The sequence below is a fragment of the Copadichromis virginalis genome, linkage group LG22 (genome assembly GCF_057382275.1).
Source record: "Copadichromis virginalis isolate Kocher_CV1m ecotype Utaka linkage group LG22, C_Virginalis_male_GT1.1, whole genome shotgun sequence".
In the NCBI taxonomy this organism is placed as follows: Eukaryota; Metazoa; Chordata; class Actinopteri; order Cichliformes; family Cichlidae; genus Copadichromis; species Copadichromis virginalis.
The window spans coordinates 20,566,378-20,581,844 of record NC_140638.1 but is presented as its reverse complement, the minus strand read 5'-3'; the positions used below and the strand labels follow the sequence as shown (position 1 = coordinate 20,581,844).

General features: G+C 42.1%; 1 protein-coding gene across 1 annotated transcript in view; it reads left to right on the top strand.

Annotated features, from left to right (window-relative positions):
* The window catches only part of cdk6 (cyclin dependent kinase 6), a 41,106-nt gene that overhangs the window by 19,143 nt on the left and 6,496 nt on the right, over positions 1-15,467 (top strand). Inside the window, exon 4 of the mRNA XM_085445585.1 lies at positions 10,340-10,449. Coding sequence (XP_085301711.1) covers positions 10,340-10,449 — 110 coding nt within the window. The remainder of the gene's footprint in view (positions 1-10,339; positions 10,450-15,467) is intronic.

The following is a 15,467-nucleotide window of genomic DNA, read 5'->3' as shown; positions in this document are numbered from 1 at the left end:
AGTTTGACAATACACATCACATCTAAGTCTTTTCGCCAATTTTTGTAACAAATCATGAAGTTGGCGTGGAAGACCTTCGCTGGATGTAGGCCACATTTTAATGGATTGTTAGCATGACCCCACTCGACACCCGCTACAAAGTTTTATCAGGATTCATTCAAAACCTTTCGACCTATTATGTTAACAGACGGGAAATCATGCAAATGCTAAACATAACCTCCTTGGCGAAGGTTATAACTTCAAGTAGGTAAATATAAATAAATCTCGAGAGGCAGTTGCAACGAAAAGCACATGCAACAGATTCACATAAAATATCATGAAATACAAACTATGTATTTCATGAGTCACAGCAGTGTTTTGAAACAGACGTGCAAAGTGTTTCTCTGAACAAATACAGCTTAAAGAGGCTTTCTCTGCACACAAGAGTCTGCACATCAGACAGTTTCCACATGTCAGCACCAACACTAGGCCATAAACATCGGAGCACACAAACAAGAGCACGCATGCCTTTAGTTGACAGACACAGTTTGTAACGTGTAGATTATTTGGTAGAGAGCACCATAACTGCTGGATGTTAGTAAGACTCTGATCTATTTTAATAAAGGCAGAGATCTTTTTTTTCCTGTCATTGCAAGAGTTTTATTATGGAGAATTTTCCATTTCAGTCTCACAGGATATGAACTCTAACCATTAAAATAACTACCAAAAAAGGCAACAGGTAGCCTAGTAACAATGAAAACACACTTTATGGTGTCTTGTAATAGCTGTGGGTGGATGAATTTTGAATGTTTAGGAAATAACTAATGCACGGTGGATTTTTGGGGCTGGTTATTGTTGATTATGCATCTGAGTGAATCTCTTTTTCCCTTCAAACACACCACAGCATCTGCTCTGCCCACTTAGGATCAACAGGATGTTGGTATAACTTCATCTCCTACACTAAACTCTTACACTTTTCGTTAACACTCCCACTAAAGTTCTGGGAAATGAAGCCATTCTAGCAGAAAAGTCCTTTAAATCTGCCTCCAACATCTGAGCATTAATCGATCCTCTCCTGCTTATCCAGCTCAGGGCTCTGTAACAAATCAGCAACTCTGCATAACTGGAATGATGGAAATGGATGCACGTTGAGGAACTCATCTCTCTCTCTTCACTCCTGTGCATTAATGAATGTTTTATTTAATTAATGAAAAGGGCAGCTAATCCCTATTGACCATATACGTAATGCATGAAACATATCAGTTCATGTTAAACCTTGAGCTTGAGGAGAAATCCAGCTCAGTGTTTTTAAGAAAATTCCTAACGGTAAGATAAGGGAATCCCCTCAGCTTCATGTGACTCATGCAGGTCAAGTTAGGTGAAGCTTCCAATAAATAACTTCCTGTAACCTGACCATAGGGGTCTTTCCATTGTTGCCATCCACACATTGATAATCATCGTCATACAAGGCTCGACAGGATGATCCCATGATGCCCATTGCGTTCCGCTCTTATGTCTGTCACGCGCATGTCGTTGCCACTCAAATTGAATTTGGAAAACTGAAGGGGAATGCCAGCAGACTTTGATGTGAGCGGTGTCTGTTGAACTCTTGTGTTTTTCTAGCTTTAACTGAAAAGACATGGAGCGCGCAGCCATCATTTACTGGGAATGACAAGATAAGCTTATTAGTGGTGAAAATGTTTTTTGTCTTGCCTCTGATCTTATCTTACATCCGTGTGTTGAGAGACATGGGAGCCGAAGGGAATTTTATGTCCTGGCTAAACTGAGGCTTACTTGTTTTGAATACAAACACTGTTTTTTTGTTTTTTTTTACTCATTGCTGCTTTTCTGATTTGCATAATTTTGAATAGACTCGTCTCAAACAATCTGCACGTCGACAGCCACCACTTCCCGTAAAATGTTGGTTGGTGACATGCAGGGGACTGTAACTGTTACCTGATCAAAGGTGTTTTCCCACTTCTTCCCCCCGGTTCCCTCTCGCAGCCCTCCCACTACCCGTACCAGAATTAGACACCCGTATCTCAGACGACATTAAACAAATTGAAACCAGATTTCCTGCCCATGCTCAAACGGCAGACGTGCTTTTAACTCTACAAGACTTTCAAGAGCAGTCTGACTGTATTCAGTCTGCATTTGCATTTTCACTATGAAAGTGTCTCCCACCTCTGCACGCTCGTTTGACTACAAATATCAGTTAAAATCTGTTGGCGGGAAAAAGTGTCATGATGTTCTTAGAAGATAGTGATGATCATGCAAATAAGGTGTGTCGTGCCCCCCCCCCCCCCCCCCCCCCCCTTAAACCAAATGCAATGTTTAAAAAAACAACCAAAAAAAAGCCTCTTTCCAAAACATGCTGTAGGGGCCGATGCAATCGTCCAACTATGTCAGACATCAGCTGTGCACCGCCACTGTTTAATGCAGCAGAGCTCAGAAACATTCGGGCGAAAATGAAATAACTCGGCGATGACAAAGTATGAAGCGGATCGTCATGTCTGTGAATTTGTCCTCATGCCAAACAATGTGTTTCTGCTCTGGACAGGCAAGAAATGAGAGAGAGAGAGACAGAGGCAAGCAGGCTGGGCGAGGGAGGGAGGGGAAAAAGTCCTCGCAGTGCACGCAGGAGAGCACGTGCAGCACTGAATGTGGGAATGTTTAGATATCTCCTCAAACGGCTCCACATGGGAAAAAAGGAAAAGTCATCCTCTATGCTTTGACTGCAGCCGGCTGGAGCAAAGGGGTTGGCCTCAGTTTGACATAAGCAAACACTCGCAGGGTTTCACACACACACACTGACACACACATACATATATGATTAGAGATCCCATCCCCCCCCTCCCGCCCCCCACACACACACACACACACACACACACACACACTTTCGTACTTCTGCACATTGCTGTATTAATTGTTGCCGATGTCTTGGCAACCCAGCAGGTGCGGAAAAGGAGGCTACTGACTGGTGCGTGTGAATCACATGTGCACATGCACCAGTCACCTGGATTTTAAAGCCTAGTCTGTACCAGCAGCAGCAAGAGGAATAGGAGGGGGGGGGGATTACAGCATATATCAGGAATTTTCCAGTTAATGATGTGCGGATGTGGTAGCACTGGGGAGAGAGAGCCACTGACTGTGCTGTCTTTGTTTTGTGTGCCGAGGGCCCCGTGCTGCATTCCTGTACGCTGTGCATACTTTGGCAGCAGTCTCACTGCCCCTCGTTTTACTGTATACAGTTTGTGTGCTGCTCTTGCACTTTTCTTTTTTGTGCCCCTGTAGTTCTCTCGCGCTCTCTCAGTCCATCCCACAGGCGTCTCTGTCTCCATTAGGGCTGAACGATTATGGAAAATAATCTAATTGCGATTTTTTTTGCCCCAATATTGCGATGCGATATGCGATTATTTTTTAAGGTATTTGTCTTCTGTATTATTAAACAAAGACAAGCAATACATCATATAGTATGGCCAATACTATATTACATTAATTTTAAACTGTTCTTTCCTGGAAGACAGACCTCTGTTATGATGACATGAGGTGATGCATGAATTGATGACTGACATTTTTATTTAACTTCTTCAATCACAACAGTATATTTGAACATACACAATAGTTTATTTTTAGCTTACAAACATCTGAGCATAAAGTGCTGACAAGGAACCCTGGTGTAAACATTAAAATGAAAGTCAGTACAATGTGCAGATTGCAGAAATATACATAAACAAAATCAGTGGCTTTACCACACTCAGTTTTTCGACATCTGTGAACTACTAGACAGTCATTCAATTAAAAAATAATATTAAATAAATAAAACTAATAAATAAAAAATACACACATCTTACTGATCTCTGCAGTCAGTAACATTACACATAAAGTGCAAACATAATAGCAATTGTATAAACACACACACAAACACGCCTTTAAAATTTAAAGGCGTGAAATTGGACGGTCTAGTTCTGATTAGCGTCACCGCTGTCTCGGTGGAGTTTAATAAACTCGGCCGTCTGCTTCTTGCTATCTAAAATATAACCAGACACTGGTGTAAATTCTCGACTGTCTCATACTTCTGTTTAATAAGTTTTCTGTTTGACGTTTAGTCAGCTGTGTGAAAACCAAGGAGGAACCCACCCGGGGGATTAATAAAGTTTTATTTTATCTAATCTAATAACTTTAATCTCAGCCAAACCGATTTACTCACGAAGAAACAAAACACTGAAAAAAGCCCAACAATAACATTTTTAGGTTGTCTAAGTGACTTATATATTACGTTTAACCCGAGCAGCGAAACTCCGCGGTGATCTGAAAATGATGTGCCGGGAGTTGTGCCGTTCTCGGCCGCATCAGTAACCCTCGAGCTCCCGGCTAGCTGTCGAGCTGGTGGGTAGCAGACGCCTCTGAAAACGTCGAAGCACTTTTGCAAATATGGGATATCTTGATAAACCGAGCAGATATTTGATGTTTACACAACTACTTTCTCGCCTGAAAATATGTTAAAAGTTTATTTTGTGACCCAGAAAGATTAGTATGAGTAATTTTAAAACTTAGTAGCGGCCGCCATTGCTGGAAACTGGAGTTTGGCTGGGCCGCGCTATGAATTCTGGGATATGGTAGTAATTTGGACAGCCTTCGGCGCGTCGTTGTGACGTAATCGGTCTACAAATGCGGCCTCAGGAGGATGCAGCCCATGAATTGTATAATATAATCGCAGTATAATCGCAGCCTTTGCGGTTAGAAAATTGCACTTGATCATGTCGCGATATTATCGCAAATGCGATATATCGTTCAGCCCTAGTCTCCATGAACCTTTTCTCCCCCCCCACCTCATTTTTCTTTTAAATTTTCTCCTTTATTTTCTTTCCTGGTCTGGGCAGAGTGATTATCGGAGGCTGTGAATTTTTTTTCTTTTTTTTGCAGAACAAAAAAAAGGGAGCGAGAGGAAAAGTGAAGGAGGAATGAAATAATGGTGTTTACAAGATGGCTGACTGCTGACGTTTCTCTGGAGACACAATGCTGTTTAATGCTTATTATTATGACATCCGCTCTGCTTCACCCAAATGTTGGCCAGCCCACATACACCGGAGTCTTTATACGTTTTCCTCTGAGGTTCTCTTAGGAAGACTTCAACTTGTTGTGGATTGTTTTCAGGAATGTGCTCAAACCTAAGTGCACTCCACTCTATTCCGGTTGATTCAGCAACTGAAAATATCGACTTTCGACAATCCTGCTCTTTTCGATTACGTGTGTGTGTGTGTGTGTGGAGGGCGTGTATCACTGTGCAGTGGTGCTCTTTCATCCTAGGCTTCCTCAGTGACAGGGAATGTAAACATGGGCCCCGAGCCAAGCGCCATCAGCCTCCTCGCCTCTGGCGCTGCAGCCCCTTATGACATCAGGTCACGCTGACTGACAGGAAGACGTCTGGAGATTTGAAGAAGAATGGGATGAGGAATGAAGCATGTGGTCTCCAATAGTTCAAAAAAACGTTCTGCTCACCTAAAAGAATGACTGACTCTGGTTATTACAGTGTAGGTCCTGTTTTTCTAGCCGAGCTATAGTGTTTATGGCTTATTTTGTTACTTTGTGCAACCGCAGCCAATATTTGTGATTCTAACGACATTGGCAAAGAGGCGAGCGTAGGTTTCACACGTGTTTAACAAAAGTGCAGACCCTGCACAATATTCTGGCGGACTTTTGGAACATACTTTTAAAGACATCCTTCAGCTCAGCGATATTGTGACGTGTGGTATGAGCAGCTTCCATGAGGGCATTTCACTGCATCTCTTTTTGGATTAAGATTGAGATTGCCCCGCACCCAATTTCAAGCCATTCTGCAGTAGATTTACTTCAGATAAGAGTTGCTGTTGTTTACCAAAAAGTCACTTTGACCTTATTTTGAAAGCTACCTCGATTGAATTTTCGGCACCGTGATGGCGTGGGGGGTGATGGCCTGTCCCAGAGTTCATTGTTCATAATTGTTACTCAGATGTTATATATTTCTGATTCGATGGAAAGTTGCCATTTCGAAATGTTGCTTCAGTTAACTGGTAAACACACGGGCTAATCACTGACAACAAAGATGCACTAATCTGGGAAAAATAAAGCCCAGGCTGTAATAAACTGACTTATCCCTTAAACATCAAACACATGCTGCAGATGACTTGCATGCATTTGCAGTTACACACTCTAGCACAAGAAGGTTCTTGGCACTGAAGCATACTCATCCAAGCTAAAGCAGGTGCTCTCTAAGTCGCATGCAAATACTCACACATAGCTCAAACCAAATGCCCCTACTTCCAACCCCACCCTTGCTCACGTGCATGCACCTTATTGTCATACAAGCCCCCCCGTACATGCAGCATGCACTGGCAGCACTGGAACGGATGTTGCAAGGCGGACAGGCTTGGAGGTCTGACCTAGGAGGTCTGGAGGTCCCCGGGGGTAGGAGAAGCCATTTCCTCCCTGATGAGGAGCCGGGAGGAAAGAGCAGCAGGCAGGGCTGAGGACGATGGTCTCAGCAGAAAGGAATTCCGAGAATGTTGTCCTTTAATCTGGAGTCAGCCTCGTGCACTCACTACATCTCTCTCTCTCGCTGTGTTGCTCTTAGCTTGCTCTGTCTTTTTTCTCATTTGGCTTTATCTGACCACCTCCTGGGTTTTCTGTTTCCGTGCCATAGGCGAAGAAGGGTTTCAGATGGACGCAGGCAGATTGAAAATGCAAAACGACCGACCCATTTTTTTGACTTTTCGTTATACTGCGTGCATGAGTTTGTGTGTGTTTATTGTAGCCCGTGCAGAAAAAGGAGAGCAGGAGTGTATAATGAGGGTATTTGTGAAGCAGAACAGAGAATAAGAAGGGTGAGAAAGCGAGACTAAGGAAGGAGGAATGCAAACGTGGTCGGAAGAAGATTGCGGGGGGGGGGCAAAAGGGAACATTACAAGTGTGGAATGTCCTTTTTTCATTTTGTAGCAGACACATGTTGTTATAATCATCTCTGTGAAAACAGTTATTTGGTTGTGTGTTTAGGCCTCGTCTCAAAGCATTGTAGGGATGAGTTGTTGTTTTTTTATTTCTTTCAAGGGGTTGGATGCAACAGGCTTGAGCATTCCATGCATAGTGTCAAACTGTGTGTGATCTAAACCCACTCATGCACACAGTAGGTTCTCCAACTTAAGTCTGGGCTGTACTGCATTTTAGACACGTGTGTTTTATAGACTTACAGAAACAGAGAAATAGGCTTTTTTTTATAGAGATGAGGGAGGATGTATGGAGAAAAGGGAGCTGGTGCTCTAAACACTATCTAGTGCAAAGAATATGGATGAAAATGATCTATAAATATGTTTTTAAATATGTGACTTTTTTATGTCTTGAGCAGGAATAAATTTAAGTGTCAAAGATGGAGTAAGGGAAATTGGAAAGTACTGAAAAATCATCTGCTTTTGGTTTTAGTTTCCTTTATGATGACCATTGACAAAAAACACAAATCTAGAGTAAATGCTGGCTTATCCTTCAGTGCAGGCATGCAAGGCCATAAATACACGGCTACAAAAATGGTTTAGTATTTTGCAAGTGGCTGGGGTGTAATTTCATATTTGAAATAAAGCTTAATACAGCTATCTTCCGGTGTGTCTGCAAGTGCATGCATGTGTTATGTATATGCCTTAATCTGCAGTTGTGGCTGGGTTTTCGAATAACTGCATTTCACTGAGGCGGATATACCCCGAGCTCTAGGTCTGTGGTTCTTCCTAGAAGGCTTTGTGAGAGTGTGAGTTTGTGTGCATGTGTGCGTGCGTGCATACGTGTATATTGGAGTCCTGACTTTTGACTTTGCAGGGTGACAAATCCATGCAATAGACTGAGGTCACATGCATTTTAGCCTGCAACTGCAAGCGTAAGAGGAAGACGTGGAGCGGGCCATTTGTCGGTTAAGCATCTATCCATGTTTAAAAATGGCGACCTGCATTTAAACGTCTCATGGCAATATCTCCATAGGCGCCAGATGCAGATATGCTGTAACTGAAGATTGAGCTCAGTACTTTGCTGCAAACTTAAAATCTCTTTTAAAAAATTAAAAAATTCCAACAAAAATGTAGCAATGCTTTGTTGAGTCCTGTCCTTGATTAAAATGAAAGTATGTAGCCCGGCTCTATGGGAAGCTGTGCGACTTCCATTCATGATTTTCTTTGAGGTTTCACTGTTCTAAAATTCGTCAATGACCCTAACACTTAGTGTGCTCACTTGGCAGATGCGTGTCTCATTTCTGGTCACGTGACTCGCCCGACGGATCTCAGCCAACTAGCCTCAACTTCCGCCCTATTTCCACTGAAGCAGGAAGTAGAGATGAGAAAGTATCACACATCTGCAAAATGCGGCCCCCGGCTCTATTAATAGTCTCATTCACTTTAGAAAAAATGCGGCTCAGGTTTTTATTCCTCTTATCAATCTCACTTGTCGGCTTGGAGATTTGCTCACTTGCTCAGTTCACCTCACATATCCAGGACAACTTCTCGTGCCACTGTCATATATAAAGTGATTTCCGTGGAATTCCTATTCCATGGCCGGATGACCTGGTAATTGATTGGCCTAGAATATTTATTTAGGCTGCCAGTAATGTATTTAAATCCAGTTGTACACTACCTGCGACTCCTGACGCAGCACTGCACAAGGAAACCCCTACACATGTGTTCTGCAGACCTTTGCACACCCTTATCTTCGTAGTTGTGTATGTGCACCCGATGGCATTGTCACATATGTAGAGCAAACTGTAATCTGGGCTACCTGTGTTTGTTTGTGTTTGTGCTATTGTTGGTCCCTTTAGCTACCACCCCCGGCCCTCCCTGCTGTGGAGAAGACATAACAGAGAAAGAAGTTTAAATATTGAAGTGAAACCGAGTGCTTGAAAACAATGAAAACTGTCCTCTGCAGCCACTGTTGCTGCTTATAATGCATGCATTTTTAATCTTGAACGTGCTTTGATTACATTTCCACAATCCTTCTTTTCTGTGCAGGTAAAGATCTATGCAAATAGACACCAGCCCAGCAACCATAAACCCTTTAGTCACTGCAGTACTTTAAACTAATACTGTCTGATTACTTGTAGCATGTTTTGTGGAGTTTTTGGATGTAATTTAGGCTAGTTGGCAATCAACTGAAAGCCCACCTGGGACTTATGAGGATTTCATTAGCTTTCCAGTAATAAACCCTCATCATCCAAATCAGAGTCTGTGAAAGTGTCACCTGGTTGCTGTGAGTGTCTGAAAGTTTTAGAGCAGTTTCAGAGGTTTTTGAAAAATACTGAAAGCAAAGTGTGGAGCATCAGACCCAACATGAGTTTCCTTTCACCACAATCCTGCAAGTCAGAAACACACAAGCAACTTGTGCCGGTCACATAAACAATGACCCAGTTCATTCACTAATAGTTTATATTTAACTGCGTACTTCTTTTGAAGATCATTCCTCTCAAATTACCTATTCAAGCATATTTTAAGACTGAATAAGATCTTATAAGAAAAGGGGGAGAATCCAATGATTGTTCCTTCATACTTGTGCAGAGCCAGCCAAGTCTATAAATATATCTACGTGACAGTGCATCCTCTTTGCTTACATACATTCGTCCCTGACTTGAAGATCCAGATAAGCAGCCTGTAGTGCCTGGAGGGGGAACTGCAGCCAAAAGCTGTAGGAAAAATCTGGAGTTTAGGAAAGCACCTGGAACCCGTCCACTCTCTTACTAGGGGTCACTGAGTTTTGTCTGGAGGCTTTCCCTACTGTAGCTGTTAACAATGCTGCTGCTTTCCTGCAGGCTCATGGCTCCACACACACAAACTGCGAGGTCCCAGGGAGAGTTACAGGGACAAATTTGGAAAACATGCTTAGTTTGAAGTAGCACAAAATGGCTGCTGTTGATGCTTCAGGTGGATGTAGGGTAGTCTGATAAAAGACAGGAAGTGTTCTTTTTTTCCTCTCTCTCTATTTTGACAGGAAGGAGGGGTAGAGCGGGGCGGTTGATATCAGTTAATCACCCCCTTTTCATTTCCCATGCACATGTTGTCTGCCAGGTTTGAGACATGTATTGTGCGTCTTTGTAATAGGTGCTCCTCTGTACTGACGTTCACGCTGCAATTGTAAATAAAAGTACAGTTCTGAGTTTCCCCGGTGGATTGATGTGGAAAGATTGTGTGAAGTGGGTACACCAGAATGGGAACAGGGAGGCCTGTCCTGCCAGATATGATTTCATGTCTTACGTAAGCTCAAGATGGGGGCAGAGAAGCATTAACCCTGTGCATTAGTGACTTGTGTGTCTGTGTGTGTATTTTGTGCAGTAAAACCTGACGGGTTTTCTGCTGTGTTACAGGTGGTGACGCTGTGGTACAGAGCCCCAGAAGTGCTGCTCCAGTCAAGTTACGCTACACCGGTGGACCTGTGGAGTGTCGGCTGTATCTTCGCTGAGATGTTCAGGAGAAGGTGAGGCCGATGGGCAAAGCTATCTGGGCTTTATACTTGTTTAAATCTGGACTGACTTTGAACGTCAGTTAAAGTCTCTAAGCATTTCTCGTATTCCTTTGTTTCTTCCACTAATGTTGATTCTGGTACTTTTACTGTTGAGCAGTGTACCATACAATAAACATAATGTGGAAGGATTCTGTCGAAGTTTTCACAAATGCTTCCCGAGTCACACGATCACATTTCATTCAGAGGTTTAGTGTTGACGCACCTTGGCGGTAAAGTCTAAACACATGTTAGACTTTGGTCTTCAAATTCAGACTCTTTGTGAGCGTCATGTTGTCTTGATTGTTTTCACTGGTATCTTTTTTTAATAGCACTTTGCTGGGTCTTACTAACCACATCACCTATTTGCACACACATCTGTGCAACACCTTATTCAATGCACTGTAAGTCTTTATCTGTGATATACACACTTAGGCTAACGGTTATATAAGAGACAATTTGGGATTCGGGGCTGTGCTTAAGGCCATGTAGACCTTATAGATGACCCGCTTTCCTGTTGCCAAGATATGACGTTGCATGGTATAGAGACTTCTAGCCACTATATTGGGTATACCTGCTTAATTTCTTGTTTATACGAATTAGCCGATCACATAGCAGGGAATCGGTGCTTTTAGACGTGTTGACATGGTCAAGACGACCGATCAACATGTCCAATCTGAAAGCAGATGAGCTTTAATAACAGAAGACCACCTATTCAGCCAAAAAAAAGGAAACTGAGGCTATAGTTTACACAAGTTCACCAAGTTTAAACCACAGATAATTGGAAAAATGTTGCTCGATCTGATGAGTCTCTATTTCTGCTGCAGCATTCGGATGTTAGCGTCATAATTTGGGGTGAACATGAAAGCATAAATCCATCCTGCCTAGTATCAAAGGTTTAGTCTGCTGGTTATGGTGTGATGGTGTGTGGGATATTTTTGTGCCATTTAAAATTATGCTCAATGCCAAATAAGTATGGTTGAAATGCCACAGCCTACCTGAATATTATGACCACAGACCACAGAGTACCCATCTTCTGATGGCAGATAAAGTGCTATGTTACAAAGCTCATATCGTCATAACAATGATTTCACTGTACTCAAATGGCCTCCATAGACACCAGATATCAATCCAATGCAGCATTTTGGCATGTGGTGCAGCGGAAGATTAACCTCGTGGGTGTGCAGCCGACAAATCTGCACCAACTGAATGACTCCGTAATGTCAACGTGGAGCAAAAACTCTGAGGAATTTTTAGAGCCACTTGTTGAATCTGTGCCACAAGCAATTAAGGCATTTCTGAAGGGAAAAGGGTGTCCAACCCAAGACTGATGAAGTTTTATTTCTGTTCCAACAAACTCTTGATAGCTATTGTAATTTCTCTTATTTGGGTTACGCCAAAGCAGTGTGGAAGGGAAAATACCCACCAAAGTCCCTTTACTGTGTTGTTAAGTAATGATTGAGTAATGATGACATTCCTCAGTGAGCACAGCACTTTAACCGAATCACTTGGGGAGGTTACAGACATGAGAAGTGATATGGGGGACTGGAACAAAGTCATTGTGTCATTAATATTAAATACTCCTTCATACTTGTTTGCAATAAAATCTGATAACTGAGTCACGGAGCCCCCCTCATAAATTATCTGACTGTTCATTTTATCATATATGTAAGTTGCAGTAATAGTAAGAATTAAATAATATAATAGACACATTTTTGGGGCAGTATAAGACATCAAAACGTCTTCTTTACTGGTGGGTTGACCACATTTACGGTTTAAAAAAAATAAATTCAAAAATCCAGTTATTATCTGTGACCCAAGTTTGATTTTTACCCCTTGTGTCAATACTCATAAAAATGTTCCCATGTAAACAGATGAAAAAGCTTTAAGTTTTCTTTGACTGTTGTATTTACGATCGCTCACAAAGGAGCAGCTCGACGAAGAGGGCCACGGGCGTCCTTTGTATCATTGCTCTAATTTAACTTGAAAAACACGAACTGAAATCACTCGTCACAATCGGTTATTTGGGAGTTTCTTACTGTAGTCATCTTTTCCTCAAATGACACCTGTCAGATGCGTTATGAGCAGCGAGGAATCACATTTCGGTTGGCTTATCAAGCCATTACAGTAACACTGCTGTCTGCTGTGGTTGCAGCATGCAAGTCTAGATTCTACTTCTACTTCTACTTGGTGTAGGTATTTGTCAGTTTGTGGTCTAACGAACTTCATGCTGGCGAGCCAAGCTAATAACGGACAGTTTTCACCCAAAAAAAAAAAAGAGTTACAACTGCCTGTTTTTGGTCTTTTGGAAGAAAGAAAAGACGGGGGCAAAAAGATGCAGTTTTATCCTCGTCAAATTAAGACGACGTTGATTTAATGTTTTTAAGGTGCTATAGTATGTGTAAAATGTATGCTTTAATTGAGAGTAGAGAGGCCGCGCCAGGCTGTGGTGTGTTCTACAGTAGATAATAACAGTCTTTCTGAGGTAGGGCTAAGTGCCAAGAGAAGCAGCCCTGCTTCCTTCCCCAAACGACTCCTTACCCCAGCATGCAAGGCCGCACACAGCAACCCACGCTCTGTACTTGGGACCTGATGGGAATGTATAGGTTCCTCTATCAAAAGGTTACCCAAGGCTAACATCTAGTCGTGCTGCACAAAAACACGCAGAGGCACTTTCGGAGTATCTTGTTGACAAATGGTGCCGTGATGAAACTTGATCTAAGAGTTGTTTGATCAAGCTCAATTTGTTTGCCGGCTATTTAAATCTTGGCAGGTGACCGTATTTTAATGATGCTTTACAAGTTTTCACGCATAGGACAAAAAGATGGGTCTTTTGGGACTGTGAGAGACTGCTTTGATACTTAGTTTTATAATTAGGATTAAGGTTTCATTCTCTTAGTTTGCAACATTTAAATCGAGACCACTTCACAGTATAGCTTCTCTTCGAACTTACGTTCCCACGTCATTTGACATCTTTCAAACTGTTTCAAGTTTCCTTATTTTCCTGTTGTTCATATATTTATCAAAAAACAAAACACATACACACGCCATATGTGCACTTTCATAATGATGTGTAATCGTGAAACATGGCCAAAGTTTCATGAGGTCAGCGTATGCAGAGGTTTCGGTGAGAGCAGAGATCCCTTGTATGGTCATCTGAATGACACAGCTGTGGTCACAGAAGTCCCCCTCTGCTGTCAAAAGTTTCTCATAGTCGGCCTTGAAGGGTGGGGGGAACGGAGACCGGTGATGAATTAAAGGGGGCCGCGGTCCAAAAATAAGCAGGATTATTTCAAACTCCGAATCATGCAAAGCAGGTGAAGCATTTACAGGTTTTCAGTTTGTGGCGCCAGGTATAAAACGTTATCCTCGTCATTGGCGTTCAGAAATTGTGTCTGTGCACCGCATTTCAAATATTTTCAGCGGTTTATGGGTGAATTTCGAATAAGTTTTAGAGGTAATGTATTCACAGTCATGCTCGTAACTACTTCATTCAATGTCAGTGATGTATGGTACTTTCCATACTTGTGGCAAGGTCAAGCTGGAATTTTTTATTGAAGGTCAGGCTTTAAATGAAGAGAACAAAGCAAAGTTTATTTCCCATCAATGCGTCTTTTACAGTCGTGAAAAAACTGATCTTGATCTGTAATCAAACATTTTTAAGTCAAATAGTAGAAACAATGTGTGCTTAATCTGTGTACAAAAGGTCTGTCCTTGTGTTATATGGTGCTCATTTAAAAGCACAGACTGGTTCTGCCTGCAGCCCTGATCAGAGTGAGCAGTTAAATGCAGTACATCTCCTCGCACCCTGACACAATAAACTTTGAAGTGTGTTGGTTTGTGTAGTTCATTTTCAAAATCTGGCATCTGCCCAACTTTGCTTTAAGGTAGAAGGTAAGGCAAAGCTCTTTGATGGCCACAAACGCACACGAACACGCACTTCTCTGCTCAGTCTCAGCGGGTGATTAAGATGGCTTTTAAAAGGCCACCTGTCAGAGATTAAAGGGCACCTGGGAGAAGAGAAAGAAAGCAAGATATTGAGAGAAAGCAGTGTTTGTTAGTTTTGCAGTTATATTGAAATTGAGATTAGAAATGCTGACAGCTCACGGGCACAAAAGCAGACCTCTATGCTCACAATTAAGCTGTTTTTCAGAATAATTGTTTACCACTTTTAAAGGAGATCTGTTATGCTCATTGCTAGCTAAACATTTTTATTCCTTGCTCCACTAGAGAAAATCTTTGCATGATTGAAAGTCAAATTTGTCTTATACTAGAACTTGTTGGAGCCCCCTTCATTCGTCCATCATCCTTTAAGTCAGCTTTCTTCTGATTGGGTGCCCCCTCGGAAACAGATAGTTGGTCAGGTAAAGCGACTGCTCAGAACCAGAGTTGTGACGACATAAAGAGCTCTGACATCCTAGAATCAAGAGTAGTAAAAAAGATTAGCTGAAGCATTTTGAGCTGTTAACCCTGATCTTTTGGTTTATACTCACCACTGTGAGCATCTACACTGCAGGACTAAACCGTCTGTACATATATGATAGAAAACAAAGGAAAAATAATTGGTCTCCTGTTTTCTGTCGCTTACTTTGATTTTGTTTGGTTTGCAAGATGTCGGGTTGGACTTTGCATTATTGTAGCATCTTCACTTTGCAATATCAGAGGAAAACCCCAACAATCAACCTCTATGAGCAAGCACCTAGAGAAAGTGGCAAGGAAAAACTCCCTTTTAACAGGAAGAAACCTCCAACACAAACTGTCTCAGAGAGGGCCAGCCATCTGACTCGACTGGTTAAGATGCCCTGTGGAAGAACACCAGAGATTCATAACTAATGATTTAAATGCAGAGTAGTTTATAAGCACAGAGTGAAAAAGGCTGAGTGAAGAAGAAACAGTCAGTTCATAGGTTAGATGTAATTTTGAAAGTAAGCCTAAAACCCCCCACGAGCAGCCATGACCCCCATTTTTGACGCACCACGTCACGTCTCAGGCCA